The 25,864-nt window shown below is 33.8% G+C and overlaps 5 protein-coding genes across 7 annotated transcripts; 1 reads left to right on the forward strand and 4 right to left on the reverse strand.

The window, feature by feature from the left end:
* The first annotated feature begins 3,106 nt into the window (after positions 1-3,106).
* Positions 3,107-5,978, forward strand: LOC114174642 (aluminum-activated malate transporter 9-like). The gene is made up of 7 exons (XM_028059470.1): positions 3,107-3,141; positions 3,336-3,666; positions 3,885-4,025; positions 4,112-4,381; positions 4,733-4,869; positions 4,971-5,117; positions 5,466-5,978. Exons 2-7 carry the CDS (start codon positions 3,375-3,377, stop codon positions 5,976-5,978), a joined length of 1,500 nt encoding a protein of 499 aa, XP_027915271.1. The 5' UTR covers positions 3,107-3,141; positions 3,336-3,374.
* A 983-nt stretch (positions 5,979-6,961) lies between these two features.
* LOC114172190 lies at positions 6,962-11,031 on the reverse strand. 3 transcript variants are annotated; one of them, XM_028056810.1, is made up of 2 exons: positions 10,840-11,031; positions 6,962-9,178 (listed from the first exon to the last, which is right to left on the reverse strand). In XM_028056810.1, the coding sequence occupies exon 2, from the start codon at positions 9,161-9,163 to the stop codon at positions 7,241-7,243; it is 1,923 nt and encodes a 640-aa protein (XP_027912611.1). In that variant the 5' UTR covers positions 9,164-9,178; positions 10,840-11,031; the 3' UTR covers positions 6,962-7,240. The 3 variants fall into 3 exon arrangements, with proteins under 3 accessions (XP_027912611.1, XP_027912607.1, XP_027912604.1); XM_028056806.1 differs by having other exon boundaries at positions 6,962-9,264; XM_028056803.1 differs by having other exon boundaries at positions 6,962-9,533.
* Positions 11,032-12,684: 1,653 nt separating this feature from the next.
* Positions 12,685-17,574, reverse strand: LOC114170869 (protein PAM71, chloroplastic-like). The gene is made up of 10 exons (XM_028056314.1): positions 17,006-17,574; positions 16,675-16,728; positions 16,537-16,598; positions 15,932-16,000; positions 15,400-15,451; positions 15,203-15,277; positions 14,907-15,036; positions 14,441-14,511; positions 13,847-13,894; positions 12,685-13,059 (listed from the first exon to the last, which is right to left on the reverse strand). The coding sequence occupies exons 1-10, from the start codon at positions 17,444-17,446 to the stop codon at positions 12,988-12,990; spliced, it is 1,074 nt and encodes a 357-aa protein (XP_027912115.1). The 5' UTR covers positions 17,447-17,574; the 3' UTR covers positions 12,685-12,987.
* A 5,729-nt stretch (positions 17,575-23,303) lies between these two features.
* On the reverse strand, positions 23,304-24,562 carry LOC114166917. Its single transcript, XM_028051806.1, has 2 exons — positions 24,312-24,562; positions 23,304-24,057 (listed from the first exon to the last, which is right to left on the reverse strand). The coding sequence occupies exons 1-2, from the start codon at positions 24,542-24,544 to the stop codon at positions 23,325-23,327; spliced, it is 966 nt and encodes a 321-aa protein (XP_027907607.1). The 5' UTR covers positions 24,545-24,562; the 3' UTR covers positions 23,304-23,324.
* Positions 24,563-24,597: 35 nt separating this feature from the next.
* On the reverse strand, positions 24,598-25,755 carry LOC114174643. The gene is made up of 4 exons (XM_028059471.1): positions 25,624-25,755; positions 25,234-25,428; positions 24,976-25,188; positions 24,598-24,855 (listed from the first exon to the last, which is right to left on the reverse strand). The coding sequence occupies exons 1-4, from the start codon at positions 25,753-25,755 to the stop codon at positions 24,598-24,600; spliced, it is 798 nt and encodes a 265-aa protein (XP_027915272.1).
* Between the last annotated feature and the right edge of the window lie 109 nt (positions 25,756-25,864).

Raw genomic sequence — 25,864 nt, forward strand, 5'->3', positions numbered from 1 at the left:
ACTACAAAATATTTTATATAATAAGAGATTGTTTTATAGAAGAAAAAAATATAACACCCCCAGAATGCTAACAAGTTTCTAAGCGAGAAATTTACGATATTCTTTCACATTTTTTAATTTTTGATGTTCATCTCGAAATTCACCCAAATAAAATTCATCTCCATCACAATTACATAAAATTATTCTTCTCACTGCTCTAGAAATCTTACAACGAAGATCACTCCCACTAAAAGAACACTTACACTCACTTCTAAAAATTGATAAGATCACTCCCACTCACACTCACCACTGAAAATTGGTAAAGTGCCCAACTTTCCCTTTTTATTCTCTTCATTGTACTAAACATATAGAAGTAAGAATCGATGAATTTTTACATTACCAAACTAAGAAAATTCAGGACTTCCTCACATTTTCCTCGATTTTACAAGTAATCCAAAAAAATTACCCAAAATGGAATTTAAATTATGAGATGAAAACAGTGTGTACGTCATTTCAGAAAGTGCAATATTCTTTCACATTTTTTAACTTTTATGTGTTCTATTACTTTAAATCATTCAAAAGTGGTGGTCCGTGTGAGATAGAGTATTCTCGAACCAACAAAATAATGTTACGAACCAATAAACGTAACCTATCTTTTCATTCAATTCAACAGATAAATCCTGTTTTTTTTTTTTTTTAAATAAAATAAAATACCTAAAGTTTAGAATGAATCCCTCTGCTCTATATACATATATATTTTTTGAATTCCTAAAAGTACAAATGTATTCCATAATACCTAGTATGATTAGAATATATACCCTAGACCCAAAAGATATCTCAGAGTAAGGGACTTATGTTATATCCTATCTACCATTCAAAGACTTTTTTCCGTAGGTAGAAAAGATATCCCAAAAAATTATTTCTCCAAATGAGATTAGTTTTTACTTATCCATAACAATTAATGGATACTTATGTCATAACAATTAATATTAAGTTTGAGATAACCACGTAATAACATTCTACCTCTCAAAGTCTATACATCATTCAGTGATGATAAATGGATACTTCCTACACCTATCTTTCTATCGGTATATAATTAAAATAAAATAACTAATGACAGTAATTTCCATTTTTTATTACATTTATATGTATTATACTAACTTATTATCTATAACAATATATAAAATACCAATTGAAATACCAATTTTAAAATATCAATTTTACTCTTTAAAATATAATTATTTATTAAATTTTTGAAAATTGACCGTTATTTTTACAAATTTTTTTATAAAATCATCTATCTCTACTCTTTTTCTTTATTTCTAATTATCAATAGTTATTCTCTTATCTTTTCTTATATATTTCACTTTATTTTTAATAAATATAATTTTATTAATATTATATTATCATCACCTAGTAATATAATATCACGCATATTTAAAAAATGCGTACACACAGACACGACAATGCCTGTGTTTACGCTAGTCTCATATAATTAAAATAAAAAATCTTGTGTATCTCCATCAAATAAAATTTAAGTTAAATAGATTTTCTTAACATATTATTATGACATATATTTTTTTCAATTTTATTATACTGTTTCAAATATTTTCAATTTGATCTCATTTATTAAAAATGAGTTGATACAATCTCAAATTCAAAGTGATAACCATATTATGATATTATAATATATATATATATATATATATATATATATATATATATATAAATTTAAAGTGATAATTATATTATAATAATTATCATTTATAATTTATATCTCATGTCATTATTATAGCATTATTAAAAAATTATATTAATTTATTTTAAAAGAAAAAAAATAATCAAACTTATTTAACCTAAAACATGTATATAAAGTAAGTGAAGTGGAATGCGTTATATATTTCATTCTATTTTCAATAAATATAATTTTATTTTCTATAATAATTTAATAACGTTACATTATCTTCACCTGTTAATATAATATTATATGATTAACATGAGCGCATGTTAAAGTAAGTGAAGTGTATTGCGTGGTATCGAGATGTTCGAGAAGTGACTTAGGTTAGTGATCTGATGCGACCTGAAGAGCAGTCAGTTACTGAATAACAGTGTGGAAAGCAAAGTGACATTGTCCACACACTCATCAACACATTCCGAATCTAAATCTCATCTCTCACCTCTTCAATTTTTCTCTTCCGTTTTTCTCTCAGAATATCACACATATGCTTTCTTATCCATCCATTGCTCAAGTAAAATTGGTAATATATGCTGTGTGCATGAATATAGCAGGGACACGATCTATATTATTTTTGTAAGAATAATGGAATAATATCTTACCATAAAGGAGAAAGAAATTGAGCCATTGTTCATGTCGGAGATGAGGTAATGGTGTAAATGAAAGCAAAATGTAGTTTAAAAAAATGGTGCGTGCTTATGTTAACAACTTGGAATCTCCATTCCCTTGGGACAGAACAAATTTTAGACATATTCTCGTTGAGATGTGTTACATCAATAATTCACTCTTCAATATATTCTTTCTCGGTGTCTCTCTTCTTTAATATGATTCTACCCATCTCAATTTAAACAGAAAAGAATATTTATTTATTAATTAATTAATTTTTACGAATGGTTGATAATTAAAAAACAAAAAAAAAAATCAAATTGAGTTTTTGTTTAATTTTCTATTAACTTCTCAAAACGTCGACTCTTATACCATTATCATTGTTTCGGAAACGTTAACTTGTTCATACAAAAGCACCAAAATTCCTTTAACAAATATTTAGACACTTGATATAATGCAATGTGATCCGCTGAAAATGTGTGTGGTCATTAGTGATCTGTGTAAGCGATGGAAGTAGAAAGTTTTTTAGGATAGCCAGACAGAGACATGCAGTAATATAAATTTTCTCACTTTTTCTGTCTCTTTCAGTTTGAGCTAATCTTTGAAAAAACTTGCATGAAATTTCGATTCTAATTCTTCATCCATGCATGCATGGAGTATTGTTCAGGCTATAAGCATATTCTATATATAGATATTGTTTTCAGTTCCAATGCTTCTCTATAATTACCATGGCATCGAATCTTCTATTCGATATCTATATATATATATCATGTTCATCTATTCTGCAAAAATCATTCTTTTCTTGCCTCGCTCCATCATACGTATGTCACCACTTCATCCTTGTTACTTTGTTTTAGTCATTTTTATCAACATTATACATGATGCATCAACACTTTTCTGTTTCAAACATCTCAATAACACTTTTTATTTTTCTGTTGTTAAAATGAAACTTAAGATCGTAAGAGAAAGTTGTCAAAATTTAATAATAAAAAATTTTTTTTCTTTTCTGTTATAGGGTGTTCACCGGTCAATTCCATTGTACTGGTTGTGACGAATGGACAAACAAATGGAGTGCATTGAGATCAACATTCCAACAAGTACACATGCTAAACCTGAGCTGCATGAGACGGACACAAAATTTGGAGCCAAAGAAATTTGGGTTCAGATTCAGAGTGTGTGGGAATTTTGCAAGGAAGACACCGGCAGAGAAATATTTGCACTCAAAGTTGGGATAACCGTTCTCCTTGTGTCTTTGTTCGTATTATTTGAAGCCCCATATCAAGTCTTCGGCTCCAATATCATATGGGCTATTCTCACTGCTATCATTGTCTTTGAGGACACCGTTGGTACGTTCTACTTCATATACATCATTTTTCTCTCTTCAACTTTATGATCGTTAAGAAGAAAACTTTAAGTTTAAGTCAATCTTATAAAATCGACTTGTAAAAAGTGAACTTTAAATCTAATTCAATCTCGACTTGTAAAATATGATTCTAGCGATGGTTGCTGAAGTTGAATAATTCATTGTATGACTGAATTTTGATGCTGGTTGTGAATTTGAAAGGAGCAACGTTTAATCGAGGATTTAACCGAGCAGTAGGAACATTGGTGGCTGTAATCTTGGCCGTGGTGGTTGCTGAGACAGCACTGTCGTGTGGCCATGTCGCTGAGCCTATTATCCTTGGCCTGAGCATGTTCATGATCGGTAATTGCAATGACATGTTGTGTAAATTTTGACATAACTAAGAGGAATATGAAGGGTGAGTTTTAATGATATGATTGATTATGCAGCGGTGATAACATCATACATGAAAATGTGGGGAGCACTTGTGCAGTATGAGTACGGGTTTAGGGTGACACTGATGACGTATTGCTTGATCGTAGTTTCTGACTATAGAATTGGTAACCCAGTTAGGACTATGATCGATCGCCTCTACTCAATCGCCATTGGAGGAATGATATCAGTGTTAGTCAATGTCTCTATTTTCCCTATATGGGCTGGGGACCAACTGCATAAAGAGTTGGTCAAAAACTTCCATTTGGTGGCAGATTCTTTTGAGGGTAAGTTTCAATAAACTGGACAATCAAATCATTTAATTCTGCTTCAAACGTGGTTTAATTTCAATATACATACACTAGTTTTTGGACTGTGCAACACAAGACTAATTTATTAGAGTGTTAGTGAAAATACAATACTTATTTATCATTCATATTATATATTTCAATATATATATATATATATATATATATATATATATATATATATATATATAAAATGAAAGTTTAGAAACTCATAGTCTTAAGATTTTATATGAGTTGGATCTATATTTTATTGGTATTGTATATCCATAGTGATAGATTATCGAAATATCCATTACTAACCTTATGATGTCTTTTTCTTTCTTCGATCAGAATGCACCAAGAAATATTTGGAAGATGCATCGGAGAAATCAAAATTCACCATGTCAAGCATAGATGCATTTCATGAAGAAGGCGCTTATATGAGATGCCAAAGCACCTTGGATTCAGGATCAAGGTTTCAGACTCTGGTATAGTGTTCATTGAGATTGCACCAGTTTTTCAAGTTTCAGTTTTCATCACTATCGGTTTGAAAATAGTTTTCTTTTTTGTGTATCTTCTTGACTGAAAGGCTCAATCAGCAAAATGGGAGCCACCGCATGGTAAATTCATGCACATTTCATATCCATGGTTACAATATGTGAAAGTTGGGGCAGTTCTGCGACACTGTGCCTACGAAGTTATGGCACTCCATAGCATTGCACACGCTAAAATTCAGGTTTGTTCTTGTCAGGTGGTGATTTTATACAAGATTCAAATCTTAAAATTTAATTACTAGTTTTAAGATTTTCATTATTTCGTATTAATCTATTTGAATACTTTTATTTTAAATTTAATATATTTTTAAAATAAGTATTAAGAAAGTAGAAGAAAAAATAATATGAATTAAAATATAAAAGTATTAATTCAAAAGTTAAAAAGGGAATATTCAAGTCATTTAATGTTTTTATTTAAAGAGTGGATTTTGGTTTGAATAAATAATATGGTGTATAAAAAAATTCACTGAAATCAGTTTTAAATAAAAAGGAAGTATAAAGTTGAATGCAGTGAAAGTGTTGGTTGTCAGGTACCCTACAAATTGAGGGTTGGGCTTGAATCAGAAGTTGAAGAAGCATCAAAGGAAGCTGCAGAAGTAGTAAGAATTTTGGGAAGAGACATCAGCCACATGCAGTGGAGTGTGAAAGATTCCCACGTTAAAAGGCTTCATAACAGTATCAAGAGATTGCAGAGTTGTATGTGCTTCCAATATTCTTATATGCTGGCATCAACCTTTGATAACCCTTCAAAGTCCTTTGCAAACATTTCACACATGTTCTACCATTTACCATATCAGAGGGAGATGATGGAAGAAGAAGTTGAATGTTACCATCACATGACAGGGAAGCAATTGAGAAGGTTATATTCTTGGCCACCAAGAGAAGCAGATGCTTTTGAAGACATCAAGTTAGAAGAAAGTACAGCAATGTTGTCATTCACTAACTTTGCTTCCTCTCTCATGGAGTTTGTGGCAAGAGTTGAACATTTGGTAGAGGCTGTTCATGAGTTATCCAAGATGGCCAAATTCAAGTCTGCTTTGTAAAGTTAGGTTAAGGTTAGTAAGATTAAGTAATAATCAATATAGGAAGCCTGTTACATTACAATCATGCAATATACAACCTACTGATTTTGAAACACAAAAGACAATCTTATAACCCTATTGTAAAAATATCCATTTCATCATCTGTATTGATTTTAAACTTAATTAAGTTTTAAGCTGCTTATAAATCTAAATGTTTTTAATTAAAATTTATTAATTTCTTATTTATTAAGCATTAAAAAAATTTATATTTTTTATATTTACTCTAGTCTTTGCAATTTTTTGTTCGTTATAAATTTTTATTTTAATTCATCTGAATACTACTTTGTTTTAGTTTATAGTAATAATAAAAAAAATGTTATGATGATGATGATTTGACGGTTATAATCATAACATTATTTACTAATTTGACATTTTTATGACATTTATCGATATGATATTTAATGACTTCAGTATTTGAGTTATATTAACACTGACATCATCACTATTAGTCATATCATCCGCCAATGAAGAGTAAAAAATCTCTTTAACCTTGTAAACTTTTAAAACAACGCATTAACTAACCTTTCATAACTATTTATTTGATCGAATGTTTACGCTCTTATTCTCAATAACCATTGGATAAATCAAATGGTTAATATTAAACATTTTCCCCAAAAATATTATTAACCAAAACAACAACAAAAATCAACGATAACAAAAGACTCTTATTTCACAGAAACTAAAGTGTTATTTAAGTCAAATGAGGAGTAGAGTATTAATTACTGATCCAATAAGTCACATTATTGATTTTAATTCTTTTCCAAAATTACAACTTCAACAAAGCGTTTAAAAACAAAGACTAAAAAATAATTTAAGAATAAAACTACGCACAACTAATTACATGAAAATACAGAATATGAACAACACGTCTATTAAAAGTATGAAAACAGTTCAAATTAGCATATAGGAGCAAACACTTCCTTGTGATGCATGAGCTAAAAAAGAAGTGCTATAACAACATGTTCTATCTCATTCATTAAAGAGGCTTTCTTACAAATATTATACAAAGTCACACTCACAGACTTTACTCGTAACAACCTGCTCTCACAGACTGATAGATAATATGTACAAAAGGAGAAATGGGAAAAGAAAGAAAAACACCAACACCTTCCATACGTATTCTTTCCGTTGTGACGACTGACAACGACTCTAATCAAACTTAGAAGTAAACACGAAGATAAATTTCTAAAGTGAGTGGAAGACAACAAAAGCAATAACTAGCATCAAATTTTACTCTGGGACACCATGGAAACTTTATTTATCTCTGAGGGATCACTCAATAGACCTTTCCCAAGGCTAGAATTCCCCTTCAGCATTGCCATCAGACTTCCACCATGCACCCTGCCTTCGGGAACAGCTACCAAAATTGGTGTATGATCTTCTTCCCCCGCTGGGAGATGAGTACTGGCAACTTCATTTAGTTTAGCATCAGAACAGGCTATCACATCATCTTTCTGTGGGTTACCCATTTTGATCATATCCACATCCATATCTTGGTTAATGACTATCTGCTTCAGTTCGCCCAATTTATCATGAGTATCCTGAATAACTGGTCCTGAGGATACGCCTCCATGAACTCTCTTATCCAGCACTAGCCCACCATGAAGTGCGGACGGACCTGTCTTCCCTGTTGCCAATGAATAAGAAGGGTCACCGTGTTGATTGCTATATTTTGACCCAGGATGTCCCCAAGAGCATCTCTTCCTTCCTCCACGTGTCTCACAAAAGTTGGTGGCACCTTGTGCACCCTTTCCACACCCTTCAAGCTTGCATCTCTTGCCCCCCTCATGACGTACACAAAGATCAACTCGTCCTCTAGCTCTTTTCAAGCAATCAGGTACAGCACACCTCATTCCACCTCCATGTGCCACACAAAAGTTGGCACCTCCATTCACATTTTTGGTACAAATTCCACCACCCTGGTATGCACAGCATTTTCCTCCACCATGGCCTTTGCAAAGTGGAGGGGTCCCCCTAGCATCTTTGGTGCACGCTGGTGCTGTACAGCGTTTTCCCACACCATGCGCTCTGCAGAACATAGTGTTTCCCTGTTCCCCTTTAGTGCAACCAGAAGCTTGACATCGATGCCCTCCACCATGTGAGATGCACAGACCAGCTAAGCCTTCTGCATTCTTAGTACATTTTTCTGTTTGATGTCTCTTGCCACGTCCATGCCGAATACACAAACAAGATTTCCCTCGGACGGCTTGGATACATCCCTCATGATGACTGCATCGCTGGCTACCACCATGAGCAATACAGAAATCTGTATGTCCTACTGTGCTGTTAGTGCAACCAAGATATTCACATCGCCTGCCTCCTCCACAAGACTTGCAGTGCAACGTCCAGCCTTCAGCTCCTTTATTGCTGCCGGCTTTGTTAAGCCTCCTGCCACCACCATGAGATATACAAAGTCCAGAAGCACCTTGGTATCCCTTTCCATATCCCTCAACTTGACATGTCATAGGATTACTGTTGCAGTGTAGCGGTTGTTTTAGCTGTGTTAGTCTAGAAGTACAGGTGACAGAACTTTTCAGTTTGTTAGGTGAGAGATCCATAACCTTCTTTTCAGCCCGGTTTAACATTACACTAGCACCTGGATTAAGTGAAACAAGCCCAGGTTTCAGTCTACATGAAGTTGATCCCTCATCTACATTTGGTGTCGTGCTGTGTACTAATGGGATCTCCAGGTTCAATTGAAGAGGTGGAGACTGAGAAGGACTTAGACAAACACTGGTAATATCCGATTTGGAGGGCTGTGTTGAAAGGCTCAACTCCAAATCAATTTTTGGCTGCAACTCAAATATCTTCAAATTTGAACTAACAAGTTTTTTCGGGCTCTCTACCTTTTCACAGTCAAGATTAAGGGTAAAGTCAAGTTCAATATCCATAGGCATAGATGATTCCTCATCAATCTCTTCGACTGAAGAGATAGCAGTGCAAGAAGTAGCTGAACTCTCCTTGCTGTCAGAGGAACTTGTTGAAAGTCCAAGTCCAAGAGACAAAGAAGAGCAAGTGCTTTGACCAATACATCCATCAATTAAACCCCACTTTCTTTTCATTCCCTTTGAAATTGAAGAACTAGGGGAGTCAAATTGTAAGATATCATTTGTACTACAGTCAGCTTCCGTTACGTCAACTTGCATCGAGCTACCCAAATTCTTGAAAGCATTTGCAGACGGGTTAGCTGTGAAACTCAAGTTCTGCGACCTCACATCCATGAGACAATGACAGTATAGTTCTATACCTATCAATAAATTTCAATAGAACGTTTTCCTGATTTCCCCATTAAGAAAATTGGATATCTATAAAAGTTAGGTTAGATGCACCTACAAGACGTACTATTGGATATCTACAAGAGTAAAACGCATCCCCCACTTACAAATCCTGAAGTATCACATCGATCCATCTAATAGAATAGAAGATTAAAGTGATGCTGAGATTATCAGTTGTTGTAGGTCACCTTAATTCAGAAAGATATGAATCCTTCCAAAACCCGGCTTGGAGGTCAATCATCTTGTTCATGACATACCACGTGGTTAGCACTGGAACTTCTTCCAGAATAAAAATGATTACAGTAACACTGGCGTATTTGAGCATCACTTTTTTTTTTTAATAAAGAATAAAATAAAGAGCAACTTTTTGGTGTTTATGTCAACTACATTCATAACAACTAATAGTAATAAGCACACATTTCCATTAGTATCAAAAATCAAAAAGAACACAAATATTAAAAAAATCTGCTTGACCCAATAAGTAATAATTTAAAATTAATATTTTTTATCAATAAACAACACTCCGCAGTAAATAATAAAATTTATTGAAAAAGCTATCCAAGTCTCAATAAAAGAAAATAAGAAAACCTTGACGAAAACATGACTTAAATTATTTGTGCATGTTTCCCACGCTAATTTTGAGTATTAGAGTCGCACATAGTTATTTTAGAGAAACAGAAATTAACTTCTCAGGGAAAACATCATAATTAATTATTCTTTGAAAAGTTGAAATGTAACTTCGCCCCCTAACAAGCAAAAACATGACCAGCACATCTTTTAACTTTGATAGTGTCCCCCTAGCAAACCAATTCAACAGAACATGGACTCTTACATTCTCACTTCACACCTCTCTTAACTATAGAAAGCCCCGTCTATTGGAATCTGCCACAAGGGAAAAGCTTCAGAAAATCTCTTTAAAACGGGTTGATCGGTTAATGCTACAATGGCAGTTTTCTAAAATATTTCACAGGGTCTTGACCACATCTACCATGACATAATCATTACTGAGTCCATATTAACAAACTTACTTGACTAATGCACTGGAAAAATATATTGGCTAAATTATTCCCCCTTTTTGTGCGCTTCTGGACGACCAAATTAAATCAGGTTGTTAAAACAGATGGCAGCCAACCAAACCGAGAAAAGAGCCAAGGACAAAAGACTCTGGCTTCAATGGTATCACAACTTGACATATAAGATGGACACCATAAATCCACTAACCAAAATAGAAAGTCCTCAGGCATACCATATGATGAATAAAACAAACAAAATAAACAGAAAAAAAAAAAAAGATAAAACACGGAAACAGAGAATTTGAATTAGCTACTTTGGGCAGAGCCGAGGCAGATAAAACAGTAAATCACAGTTAACGGCTCCAAGTTCGTTTACACAATTCCAGCAAATCAAATCAGTTAAATAAAATTGAGATGGAAACGACACATAAATGATTGGCTTGAAAAGCATCACAGCATAAGCATAGTGTATTAGTGTCGCAGATGAACATGATCATAGAGAAATTAAATAGGAAGTAAAATTCAATTTAATACCTCGCGATAGTTAATAGCAATTCTTGGAGTCGATTTGATATAGTTATGTTGTTCCCGCAGAGCTTGGGGAACGATTCTAGGGTTTTGACCTTCGAAAGATTGGGATTACGATTTTCTAATAAAAAAACGGAAAGGAGGAGGGCGAAACAAGACATTGATGAACTAAAAAAATCAAGCATTTGGCTTAGGCAGAACGAGAAGGTTAAGATATAATTTTATAATCGTAAACTCTAAGTTTTAAATAAGGATTGAATTATAGAAATAAAACATTATATTTTAAATTTTGAAAAGTTAAGATGTAAACAAAAATATTAAGGTGTTAATTTTGTAACAATTTTATATTAGAGCTAACAAGAAGAAGGTGTACGCATGTTATAAGAAAATAAAATTAATAATAATTGTTTTAATTTTTTAATTATAAAATATAATTAAAAATAAAAAAGAAATATGAAGTGTTAATAATATAAGAAAAAAATAAAAAAAATAGTATTATTTATATTTAAAATAATTTATTTATTTGTTAATAATATAAGAACATTAAAAATAAGTAGCGTACAAGCGTCTGTGTATACACATTTTTTAGATATGAATGATAATATTTTAGTAGGTGATAATAAAATTAAGTTAATATATAAGATAAATTTATATTTATTAAAAATGAAGCGAAATGTTAAAAATAAAGTGAAATGAATAGAAAAGTTAATTGTTGATGAATAAAAAAAAAATAAGATAAACAATTTTATAAAAAAATAGGTAAAAATAACCATTAATTTTAAAAAATAATAAATAATTATAATATTGCTGGAGGTAGAATTAGTATTATAAGATGTGGATACAAAAGAGGGAATCCTCTTTATTATTGTTATAGATATAAGACAATAGGATTTATATAAAGTAAAAAAAAAAAATCGTAATATTTATACTAGGAATGACTTAATTTAAAAGAAATTAGTATAGTTTTTCCAAACACAAATAGTTTGTCTTAGTTACTTTTAAAGACGTATTTTAGTTGCTATAAACAATAAACAGTGACGGTTAAAGAGAATAAATAAATAATCTTTTAATTCATATGTAAATTTTTGTTGATGGAAACAAATAAATGGATTAAGTGACTTAGACCCGGTTTTTTCATGTGTCATAAAGTGGTAAAATATATTTATAAATAGTCTCGATTTTGTTTAATTTACAGTAAAGGTAATCCAAATTCAAGTAAAGTTATCCAATTCTTCCAGACCCATTAAATAATTTCTTTAATTTTGGATCATAGAAATAGTAATTAAACTAACAATTTCAATTCTAAAATTTTGGCAAGTGTTGCCACTGTAGTAACTAATTTGACAGTTAACTTCCTTATATAATCAGTGTATTTAGAATCAGCTTAAATATCTTAAGACTAAATGTCGAAAATATAAATTTCATTATTTCTATTAATCTAAAGATTAACTCAGATACGTGATCTTTAATTTTTTTTTATGTTAATGGGACAAATGCGTTGTCCCAACCCGTATTTGGTTGTCCTCCCTACAATAAAACCCTCAATAATATGGTAAGTCTTCAATGAAGTGTCATAATGAAGTATCTTTGCAATAATACACAGCTTCAGATAAAATATAACGACGTATATTTGTAACTTATTATCAAAATATTCCATCAATTAAACTCAGTTTATGTAACAAAAAAACTAATTTCATTTTTTTCAAAATTTAATGCTTAAAAATACCTGTATTTTATATTTTAATTTATAGTTTTGGTTACAAATAATAACAAATCTTTCTTTGATTAAATTTCAATTTATTTGTGTGCATCAACAAACACTGATATAATAAAGCGATCAATTATCAATAATTAAATAATAATATTTCACATAATTTATGTAATTAATTTTTTTCTTTAAAATAAAATTACAAATTCTTAATGACTAGCATGGCATAATTTATAAGCATCGCATTGAAAGGCAATGAGCTATTCCTACAAACAGGTTTTAGTATTATACATTCTTTTCAGCAAAAAAAAAAAAAATACATATTTTTCCCTTCTCGAGGCCCTAGTAATAAAACTTAATGGAGTAAAGAATCATACAACTCTAGAGATCTTTCATTACGTTACTGATCACTTTGCACTGAGATTATATCGCATTTCTTTTAACCCCTATTGCACAATTTCATATAAGGTTACTGCAGCAAAGACGAGAAAGAGAACACCTCCGATGTAGGAAATAACCTTCAAAATCATTGAAAATATTGTTTTTAGTTTACAGAAGCATAAAGGTATGAGAAGCACACCACCCACACTTTTTCTAGCACTCATTGTATTTACTATAATTTATTGAAAACTATACAAACAGAAGAAAGATTCATGCAATCAGGAATACGATTCACTCACCAAAATATGTGATTTTCAATAGTATTGATGCTAATAATAGTTAACATGTTCAAAAGTGCATATTGGAAATTGTGTTGTAGTATTTTCAAATGGAAATATTCCGAAACAGAAACACAAGTTTAGGTCCGGGCTTCAATTGAGGTGCACTACCACAATGCGTGGTTAGAAAACAAAAGCATTTTTCTTATACTTAAACAAGATGCTCATTGCTCTTTATTACCAAACCAGGAGGGGAAGACTACAGTTTGCCATATGTTATCCAGGTGAAAGAACATGTTCGTTCCCAATAAGGTTCGAGGATCGTCTAACATGTTGCTACTATTCACAGCAATCATATATTTTTATGATGGAGTGGGGGAATTCCAGGGCAGAAAATTATCAACACAGGATCTCCACGAACCAGATTCTATAACTAGTAATTTAAGTAAATCATTTTAAAGATCATTACTCATTTGGTTGGTTAATTATCTACTTCAGATGATAGCATGTGTAGAACCATTGAGTTTAGAACCAACTAAATCTGGTTCCAAGTAAATCTGGTTCTCTTGCTTAACAGGGAGAACCATGAGTTTAGAACCAACTAAATGCAGAATATCAGGAATGCAAGCTATACACAAGAAGTTACCTTCTCTGATAAATACGTTCCAAGTAAAGAGCCCCCGAGTACAGCTAGCTGCATATAAAAGAAAAATTTGAGGATATAAGAGCCTAAAGTTATTTACAATCATGTGAAACAAAAGAAAAAAACAGTCTGAAGCAATATAAATTACATGAATTAGACTCTTCCAAAATATAAGGTCTTCTCCAGATAGCATAGCCTTATTTCCGGTGCTTTCTTTACGAGCTGTTATTGTTTATTAATTTTGAGCTTGTTGTGAATATTAAATATAGATTATGAAGGAAACAAAAGTATAGCTTACTAGTGTCTTAGCTGTCTTTAAACTATGGAGTAAGATGCTTTAAAATAAATTGTCAAAAAGAGCCATCTCAAAAGTGTCTGTTTTAATTATGCTTGCATTTCCTGGCTGTCAATACATTTCCTTTTTCTTTGTTGCACTTCAGTTGGAGATTTGGGTGAATCCAGTTTTCACGCACCATTGCAGAAGCTTAAACTAAATATTTTATGTTTATGTTAAACAATGCACATTTACTGTTACAGTGAAAAAGGAAATCCCCATATTTAGCAGTTGCTTCGATTTATAACTGAAGAAGGGGTTACCAAAGTTGCAACACCATGACCCGCCAGTGCTCCAGCAATGACTCCAAAGGGAGAAGAGGCTGCTGCAAGGGCTGAAAAGTAGGGAGAAAAACAATTCAGGTTGTCTGAAGTTGAGTTCAGTGCATGACGAGATGCAAGATAACAAGTACGGGTATTTGAAACAAATGAAAATTCAACAAGAAAATTATATTAACTGAAATTGGCTGATCCAAAATAATTGACATCCAACTTCTTGCGGTCAAAGCATATAAGTTAGCTTCAAGAATTGTCAATATCAATATTTATTTATTTGTACATCAGTTTGTTTAATAGGGATTTCAGATCAAGATTTTTGTCTCCTATACTTCCAGACCAAGGAATAGCAAAATCATAAAAAGTTTGATATTAATAACGACAAAAACGTTAGTTCTAGGTATAGGTGTTCCATGTATACTTTCAAACCAATAATTCTAACGTTAGAACTCACCAATTGTGGAGAAAAATGACTTATCACCCCATTCGGCGACAAAAACTAAGAGAAAAGTACTGGCAGCTGTGCTAGCAGCAGATAGTATTCCAGCACCATTTCCAGAAAATTCAGAAACTGCTAGCTCTGCCTGGCTAACAAAAGCAAACATTAAATTGCTGGAACACAATAAAATATTGTGAACCTCGACCACTGTGAACAAGTTCAAAGTTCAAACTGAAGAACTAAAAACTGAGATAATTCATGCATCGAACCCATTGTGCTGCAATAGAAGATAAATAGATACCAAATATTACCTCCTTCTGCTCTTCATCTGATTTTTGGCCATTACTAGATGAGGCATCCAGCAGGGTAGAGACCCCAAAGTACACCTGAAGTCAATTCAGTATTACTTAAGAGAGGGTTAATTTAAAAACAGAAAAGTTTAAACATTCTGCCCTGGCTAACACTGTTACTCTGTTAGCACATAACTAAACAGGAAGGTGATATTTACCAAAAGGCAAACAGCAGCAATATCATCAATAGGTAAATCCGTTTCTCCAAACCTGCAAAAGCAACCCGTGAGGTGAAGTTTTTGAAAAGTAGTTCATAGTCAAATCATGCCTTCACGTTACATGGTTTAAGACACAAGCCCAAAAGGAAGGCACAGAAGACAAGTATAGACATTTATGTAAAACAAGGAACTTTCAACAAATTAAAGAGATGTATGCATGACAAAGTAATAATTATTTGGCAAATTATTAAAAGTATTCTAAAGAAAATAGACATTATATTATGATAAAAACCAATTCATGATTGGCAAAAGGTTCCTACAAGATGAAAAACAACAATGTGAAGTATTTTCAGACCGTAACATGTACAATGTTCATCATCAACAACATAAAACTTCGCATGCAACTATAATTTATTATTTGTAGAATGTGAAGAATGATTAGAGCTATTTTCACTATTCCAGTATGACCAAGTCATATAACTCATTTTATAGTTACAGTTCATAAATATTTCTAGGAAATAAAGAAAATAACCTGAATGGCAAGATTTCATCAACATAATGAAAAGTTCTCCCAAGGACAACAGATATCAGAGTCATTGCCCTGTCAATAGCAAATAAATACTAAATATTAATAATTTGAAGACACGTGCATGCATCATCTAGAATATTTGGCATTTATAAGTGTCACTCTGTACTTTTTTATTCGATTATTTGACTTCTAGACAGAAACATAAGCTTGAAGAATTCTGTACAAATACACCACTCTGCCTTCCCATTTCAGAAGGTATTTGAAAAACCTTTTAAAGTCATCTAATATTGTTCACAAGCCAACTCCCTCCAGGATTTTGATTGTTCTATGATGTGAAAATATTTTCATCATAGTTGTTTACGTGAACGTGTAAGCATGGTGAGTAAAACAGTTTAATTAGAATGTATTGGCGGTGAAAATCTAACCACAAATTAACCGTATGAAAAGTTCATTGACTTGTATAAAAATTACGTAACAAGTCATATTGATATTTTATTAGTTGATAAAATTATTATTATGTATAAAAATTATACTATCCAAAAAAACGCCAACAATGAAGACAAAAATAAACAAGGAAATCTAAATCACCATGAAACGATAAAACATACGCAAGTGCGCTAAACGTCCCAATAAAAACAACACCAGCTGTATTCCTAGCTGCAAGCAGGGCCTGCATACAAATTACAACATCAAATTCCCAAATCACCCGGGTCGGGTCGTATCATTGACGATTTCTGTGCACTTACTGCAATGAAGAAGGTCTTATCTCCAAGTTCAGAGAAAAATATCAGCAGAAACGCCTGTGAAAAGGCATAAAAGAATAAAAAGTACATTAGTCTTTGAGCAACATAATCCAAGTAAACTTAATCATTTTACTTAATGGTGAAAAACAAAAATAACAGAGTACAGCGTAAATCTGTAACTGGTAGCAAAAAAGCAAGTAACAATTAATGTCGAATAAGAGAAACGAAAAACTGCATGTTCCACTGTCAACAGCAACGATTTGCATTACTTCAAATTATGCTCGTTTTCTGTAAAACATTGGAATTAGAAAAGTGGCAGGGAGATTTTCCTAACTGAAGCAAAACCTGTGCTTATGTCATCAAAATCCCCAAATGCAGGAGATAAACTGAAAGCATTGAAAAAGTCGGAGGCAGCATGAGCGGGATAAGAGTGTTTAAGTGTGAAGAAGCCGAAGAGCATCATAAACTTGAGAAGCCTAACGGAGAAATTAGAATGAGCAATTGGAGCCAAGGGGAATTTCCAATTGGAGATGCGAGCGAGTGATTCAGGTGAATTCTTGGAATTCTTGGAATTCTTGCAAGAATGAGAGAGTCCCTGCGTTGGGAATTTGGTTCCATTTGGGTGAATTGGGGAAGAGGTGGCGAAGGGCGAGGATCGCAACCTCTTAGAGCTGCGAAGAGTGGAAGGAGGAAGAAGGAGAAGAAAAGAAGATGAGGTGAAGGAAGAGAGTGAATGCGAGCGTAGGAAGGGGTGTGTGTGAGAGAGAGAGTGCATTTCGAATTTCTGTGGCGGTTCGCTCAGCTTCTGGCTTCGATAACGATAAGCCCCGCGCCACCATTCACCAACCAACTGCCCCTGCTTATGATTTTTTTTTTTCCAACTTGATTCTCTTCTAAAGTAACCGTCAGTGCCCTCACCGATTTCTACACACTTTATTGGGCTCCATCGGAACCCAACTTGATTCTTATTTATACAGTTGTTTGGATGCGCCCACGTATTTTCTTACTACACCCCCTTTTTTTAAATGCCAATTTTGCCCTTTGTTATATTGAAATTCAACCTCCAAAACTGAGGGCAGTGGGGCAAGCAAGTACTGGATAAACCATCTGTAAGGCCCATTAAAAATCTTTTAGCTTTTCTGCCCTAAAGTTAGTGGGCTGCCCTTGTAAGTGGGCCTAAGGCTGGCCCAACATATATAGTCTTTAGGTCTGCCCTAAACCTAGTATTCTTTACCATTTCAGAAAAAGCTGTTGTCCTTGTCTTAGAGCCGCAGCCGCCTTTCACTTCTGCTAGGGTTCCGACGTTCTTCATATTCACGCTTGGCTTGGCCCTTGTTCTGCTCACATAAGTACCTTTAACCCTTACCGCCTCTGTTTCGTATAGCTTTCACAATAATAGTGGAGACTCTTTTATAATCTCGTTTCATCCACTGTTCCAGTTGCGAATCGGGCTCTAGGAGCTGCTGTGGTCCTTGTTTGTGCCCAAAAACCCAACTGTTAGCCTTTTTCCAGGTACGGGAAGTTAGGGTTCTAGTTTCGAGTCTTTTTGGAACTGTTATGCGTTATTTGTTGATTGTATGGCTGGATCTGTCGATTGGATGTGTGAAAGTACTTTGCATGTATTGTTTGGTCGGAAAACATGGCTGTGGCAGTGGGGGACAGTGGCGAGACCTGCTAATCTCGCCCAAGCGAGTCAATCTCGCCTAGGCGAGATGAAACAGGGAGCTAGCCTAGGGCCTCTGCACGAAAAGTCGCCCAGGCGACTCGCTCAACTTTTGAGCGAGCAGGCAACTCGCCCAGGCGAGAGGGATCTCGCTCCGCGTTGCTCATGCTCCTGCTTTTATGCTTTCGCCTAGGCGAGGGGGAGGCTCGCCTGAGCGAACACGTCTCGCCTGAGCGAGACCCTCCAGCCTAAGCAAGGTGCTGGGCGAGACAGTGTAATGTGGGAGGTTTTTCTTGGTTTTGTATGGATAATGTTGGCTTGGTTTTGAGTATCTGTGTTAAAGGCTTGGTATGTGTGAGTATGATAGAGAAATGCAAGTTGTGAATTATGTATAAAGGGTTGACATGAGTTTTGCATGAGATTGTATTGAAAGGGTTGGTATGAAAGAGGCATGATAACGATACGAATTGGAAGTCCTTGGTACATGAATGGTTCATGATGAGATGAAATGTGTTGAGCCTGGAACATGAAAGGCGTAGACTTAAAGGTCGGTACAATTAACATATACATGCGTAGTGAATATCATTTTGGTTGTGCGGTTGTGTCCTGTATGTGTCAGTGCATAAGTCCTTGGGGTCTCTAGGTGAGACTTTCGGGGTTGCGCTTCAGTGGTCGGGACGTAATCCCATGGCCCCTGTTAGTGGGTGTCCATGGTGGTGCCCCATCTGTATAACTAAGTAAGGATTCAAGGTAAGGACTGTATCCTGACACTCTAAGGGGCCAGTTAGTCTCACTTAGAGCGGACTGACTCCTGTGGTGAGAGTAGCAGGAGGCCTGAAATTCATTAAGGGCTAACCTTGTGGTGGGAGAGATTTTGATTCATCGTAACACTTGTATTACATAGCTCAGGGATCGAGCAGCTCAGGGTCGAGCAGAGATATCCACCACAAGTGCAAGCATCCGTTGAATCCGACTAAGTTATACGTATCCGGATGAGTTGAGTCGAGTCGTAGTGTATTGAATGAAGAGTCATAACATGTTTGGTTGCTATGTGGATATGAGATGATGAAAATATATTTGATTGCATGATGAATATGTTGTTGGCTCCAGCTTACCCGTTTCGTTGCATGGTTGTGTTGTATGTGGCTGTTTTTCCTTGCGATGATCATCAACTTGGTTGATGGGAGCATATGGGCGAGGTTCTCATGGTCAACAAGCGAATGGTGATTCCGCTGTTCAGCCATCTGGGTTGGAGTTTTCTTTGTGTTTTATTTAGGGCTATGGCCCATGTATCTCTTCCTGTATTTCTACGCTACACTCTATGTCGTATTCGTATTCAGCTTTCCTTTGGCATCGTGGTGTGCCCGAGTTTTGTCGGGGTTGTGTTAAAGCCTCCGGGACTACGCTACTGTACTTATATTGTGTGACGTTTTCCTTTAATTTCGCTTAATAATTAAATAGGACGTTACACCATCTCATACGGATTTTTCAATTAAAAATTTATCCTCGTACTTGTGTCTTATCAAGTGTGAAATTTTGGTCTCATTCAAGTTCTTATTCAGATATATTCCCATTGAGGTAATTTATTGTTTCGCCTATTAATTAAATAATAATTTGTTGACAAAAAGAAAAAATTGCATTGAAGAAATATATGATATTATTAAGAATTATGCGGATATATTTTTTTCCTGTATCAAATATCAATAAATAATAATAATAATAATAATAATAATAATAATAATAATAATAATAATAATAATAATAATGATAATAATAATAATAAAATGTTAAATAACAATTGAATAAAGATTAAATAATTATATAAAATAGTCAAAATAATCAGATTTATGTCTTAAAAATTACTTAATTATTAAGAACAAATGAATGAGGAGATTTCTTATCAAAATTGAAACATATTCAAAACACTACTTCATTTGTTATCTCTATTAAAAAAATTCTTTTAATGTAATGTTCTCCATCTAAGTCATCACTTTCTTTTTTTACTCTGAATATTGGGTTCGAAAAAAAAAGTGTATTTAGAGGTAAATATTTTGTAGAAATTGAAGTTAACTACTAAGCAAGTTTTTTTTTTTGCTTTTGTGTTTTGTTTTCAAATGATTCGAGCAAGATACGAGCAACATTTATTCTTTTAATCATATTTAAATTATGCAATTTAGATTTTTTAAAATTAATTAATTTGTACTAGTAATTTACATCTAACGCACGTATTGAAAATTAATTATAACATTCTATATTGCATAATTCATATTTATATACAATCTCTTCAAATAATTCAATCAAGAGTGTGAGCAACACTTATTCTTTTTAATCATGTTTAAATTATACAATTTAGATATTTTTTAAATTGAGTAATTTATAATAGTAATTTAAATATACTTCAACATTCTTCAATCTAAAAGTAAAAATATGTATTTTGGATTTGGAAATACTCTTTTTATTGTATAATGTGAAGTAATTTGAAAAATATTTTAGAGTTTCAAAACATCTTTTATTTGAAAAAGAAATAATCATGAAAATTAAATTTTAACGAAATTAAACCCTATATATAGATAATTTTAATTGAATCCGTGTGTTGTTTCTTGATGTATTTATTTTGATTATGAAAGTAAATGAATGATAAGTATTTTAAATGGATATGTAACTTATGAATCATTTCATGTGAATAATATTATTTGGTATAAGACCATGAGCGATCTCCACTTGTGTCAACACTCCGAAATCCACAGCAAACGCCAGATCCACCGAAATCTGCACAAACAGGGAACACACTCCAAATTAGAGTAACAACTATTCTTCCAAAAATGGATTATAAAACTTACCTTCGACTACGAAACACAGGCACCAAGTTCAAACAGAGCGCTTCCAGTTGAACACCAGATTGAAAACTCTACACTATTCCCCACATACGCGCTTTTTATTGTTATTGGTGTGATTCATGTAATCACTCATTCAAATTTATAATCAGTTGTTTGTCCTTTTTTTACATAAACCTATTCTTCAGGGATTCTTAGTTGATTTGTTTCTTCCGTAGAAATAGCCATGATATATTCATGGTTCATTATTATACTCTTTTTCAGTTTCTGCATTGGTCACACATAAAGGCCTGTAACCGTTTCTGAAATTGGTATCAACACTACCACACGAATCTCATACCAGCAAACGAGAGAGAAGAAGTTGAGTGAAATATTTAACTCTATTGATCAATTTTATAAACGGGATATCGAATTTTAAAATTAAAAATTATGGTATATTTATTAAATTAATTTGAAATTATAAAAGTATAATTAAATTTAATATAAATTTTATTTTATAAAATTCAATAATAATATTTTAATTGATTTTATAATAAAAATGTATTTAAGTCATTTATATATATTTTTAATAAAATGTATTATATATAACTATTTTAAATAATATATTAAGATTTAGATAATTAAAATTAAGAAATCAAATTTAATTTTGAATGAAATATTGAGTAAAAAGTGTAGAAAAATATAATAGTTGTTTCTCTAATAATAAAAATGATTGACGATATAGAAATTGTTGAGTAGACTTAATAAAGATACAAACATTAGACGATACAAAAAATGTGAAGAGTAAACGATATAAAGTTACAAATGATAGATTGTGCATATAAATGTAATGTTTAATTAGTCAGGTAATACTCACTCTCTTCATATGTGTCAGTTTGGTACTCACTTTTAAAAATGTGTCAATCAGTTTGTTCGCTTGAGAAACTCAAAATAAAATCGACTTCTGGGTTCTTACCTGTAAAAAAACGCATAAAAAAGTTAGATCTGACAAAATATAAGAAGAAAATGAGATGCTTGCTTGAGAAAGGTGGTAACACTTGCAAAAAAAAAGATACAACATCATCAGATCTGTTTAAAAAAAATGATAGGCATAAATGGTCTTTTGGTCCTAGTTTAGGACCACTTTTTTCACTTTGGTCCTACCTTTGAAAATGTTTTCAGTTTGGTCCTACTTTTCGTAATTTGTTTTCAATAAACTCCTTTTCGTTAACTCCGTCAAAATCGTTAACGGAACAGTGCCAGCGTGGTTTTTGCATTGTGACGTGGATACTGTTCAGTGAGTTGGACGTTTGCACTGTCATTGCCCAGATTTTAAATTGAATTTTAGGGTTTATGTGTTCATTGTAGTTTAGGGTTCCATTTCAGCTGAAAACCAATGTCTCGTGGGGCATCTTCGTCTTCTTGCAACAGCTGGGTTCATCGAAGTTGCAATTCCTGCCATGGTGGTTCTAGGGTTTCAGGGTCACCCCCAATTTGCGATTGCGGAGACATTGCAGTGGTGTGCACAGCTAGAACTACAAAGAATTTGGGTAAACAATTTTGGGGCTGTGCGAACTTTAAGGTTTGTTTTCCACTGTTCGAGTTTGGGTGTTTCTATCACTTTCAGTCTTTCACTTTCATCTTCATGGTTTTTTTTTGTTGCAGAGATGTGGTGAAGATGTGTTGGGATGCAACTTTTTCAAGTGGTGTTACGAAGAGGGTGCTGATGAGCGAGATGCCATTATCGCTAGGCAAAGGCAGAAGATTGCTTATATTGAAAATGCATTGACTGTTTGGAGAAAACGGATGCAACTGTCATTAGCTGTGATAGGTGTTCTTATTGTAATGATTGTAGTTAGTTTTATGGGTTGTAATTGTCGTTGACTATGTTGAATAATTACTTCAATGAATGAATGATATTCCTTTATCTCTAATTACATATTCTGAGCTGTTGAAAATAGTTTAATTTCAATGAACTGAGGAACGAACAATTCTGAAAAGTTGATAAAATTCTGAAAAGTGCAAATCATAATGCATTACTAATTAAGGCTTTTAAACATTCCATCAAAATATCAGTGATCAAAATCCAGAAATTGTTAAAGTACATCATCATTTCCAATTATCACATTGACAATACATAACAAAATATTCCCTCTCCCAAAATACATTCATTAATCTCATGATGGACGTGGTGGCCTTCTTATTTGCATTTTTGGCCTCATCTTTCTAATTCCATAAGATGGTTGGCTTGGCTGTTGTACTGCAGTGTTGGGTGGTGGTCCTGGTGCTGGTGGGGTTGGTGCTGCAATTGGTGGGGTTGATGCTGCAGGTGGAGTGGGTGTTGCAGGTGGTTGACTTGGTGGTGGTTCACTTTGTGTGGGTTGAGTTGGTTGTGGTTCACTTTGTGTAGGTTGAGTTGGTTGTGTTGCTGCAGCTTCAGTGGGACGTTCTGCACAGCCATGGACAGGAAGTGCTGGACAATTGTTCCTTTTGTGCCCAAGTGCACGACAAACTGAACATCTCTTTCTATAACCACCTGGCCTCATTTGAGTGTTATCTTTTGTAAGTTCCCAAGCTTCCAGCCTTCTCTTCTTCTTTGGTCTCCCTGGCAGCCTTCTTTTAAGTGGTGGTAGAACATCAGGGAAGGCAGTTGTTTCCCAGAAAAGTTGGCCATTGGCAGGAAGAACTATGGAGTTGTATATCTCTTCATATGTTGTACGTCTGAACCAATGTGGAATGTAATCTTTTGCCTTCAAGTTGAGGAAGTTCAGTGCAGCAATTGCATGGCAGCATGGGATCCCACTAATGAGCCATTTCCTGCAGCTGCATTCCTGGCTTTCTATGTTGACAGTGAACTTGTCTCCAATTAATGAGACATGCATAACTTCAAACAGCTTCTGACCTGACCAACTGCAGGATGATCAAAGTGAAAAATTTTAAACCTAAACTAGGACCATATTGAAAAGAACTTAACCTTAAACTAGGACCAAAGTGAAAAATTTTAAACCTAAACTAGGACCATATTGAAAAGAACTTAACCTTAAACTAGGACCAAATTGAAAATTTTTAAAACTAAACTAGGACCATATTGAAAAGAACTTAACCTTAAACTAGGACCAAATTGACAAATTTTAAACCTAAAGTAGGACCAGATTCGAAAGTACCTTGGTATCCAATACTTAGTTTGTTCAGATTCTTTGGACAATCTGGCGCGTATTTTAGGGCATATATCTCCCTCGTACTTCTGCACCTTGGATCTATTCTTGGACCACCTTTTCATAATATACAAACGGATGTCTTCCAGCATTGAGATGATTGGCTTGGACCTTGCATCCACAATTACGCTGTTGAAGGCTTCACTCATGTTGTTTACCAACGTGTCACATGTGGCTTGCATGGTAAACCTAGACCTGGACCAATATCTGCCAATACAAATTTGTTAATCCATTGTTAATGTGGAGAATCAGTGATATTGCTAACTAACCTTGGTGGTATTGCTATTAGATATTTGAATGCTTCCTCGTTCACTTCTTTAATGTTATGCATTTCTCTTTCCCATGCTCTTGGGTGCGTGCAGGTTGCAGCCTTCCACATCAAGCTTTTTAGTTGCTTGCTTCCAAACTTCTTTCTGAAATTTCTGTACAAATGGTGCATACAAAACCTTTGCTCAGCGCCAGGCAGTAGGTCTTGTATGGCAGGAAGCAAACCCTGTGTATATACTAGTCAGTTAGTTTTCATATTACAGAAATAGAAGAACAATGAACACAAAAAAATATGGAAACATATAACCTTTTGCTGGTCAGACATAAATGTGCAGAACCTACATACATCATCACCTCCCAGGTCCTCAATCAGCAACTCCAGAAACCAGGTCCATGTGTCTTTGTTCTCAACTTCAACTACTGCATAGGCTATAGGAAGCATTTGGTCATTTGCGTCACGACCTACAGCAATGAGTAGCTCACCCCCATATTGTCCTTTCAAAAAACAACCATCAAGGCCTATGATGGGTCGACAGCTGACAAAGCTGTCCTTGCATGCCTTTAGACATGTGTAAATTCACATGAAAATCTTCTCATCATTAACATTTTCCACTTTAACTTTAACTGTAGATCCGGGATTTGATCTGATTATCTCATGAGCATAATCATAAATCCTTCTATACTGATCTTTAAAAGATCCTTCAACCACCTTCGCTGCTAGTTGCTTTGCCCTATGAGCCATTGAAACTGACACCTTTGTATTCCATTTCCTTGCAGCTTTATTACGTATATCAACCAGCTTCAAATTAGGATTCTCTATTAATGTGTTGTCTAAGGTTTTACTCAACCATTTTGAATTCATCAAATTTATACTAAATTCTCTGCTGCACTTATGACGGTTTTGAACTTTCCTAAGCTTCCATGTTTGACAGGAAATCAGAAATCCACAATAAATGGACCATTCGCACTTTCCTTGCGCCCCTAAACATCTCACCCGCACTCTTTCCTTGTCATTTTTTTCAAACTTCAAGTTCCTACCAGCATGAACAGCATACGTTCGTACCCAATCAACAAATTGTTCCTTGTCCACAAAGGTTGTCCCCACCTCCCATTTGTAATCAGCCATGGACTTAGGCTTCTTAAATGTTCCGTTAACGATTTTGACGGAGTTAACGAAAAGGAGTTGATTGAAAACAAATTACGAAAAGTAGGACCAAACTGAAAACATTTTCAAA

The sequence above is a fragment of the Vigna unguiculata genome, chromosome 2, assembly GCF_004118075.2.
Source record: "Vigna unguiculata cultivar IT97K-499-35 chromosome 2, ASM411807v1, whole genome shotgun sequence".
Lineage (NCBI taxonomy): Eukaryota > Viridiplantae > Streptophyta > Magnoliopsida > Fabales > Fabaceae > Vigna > Vigna unguiculata.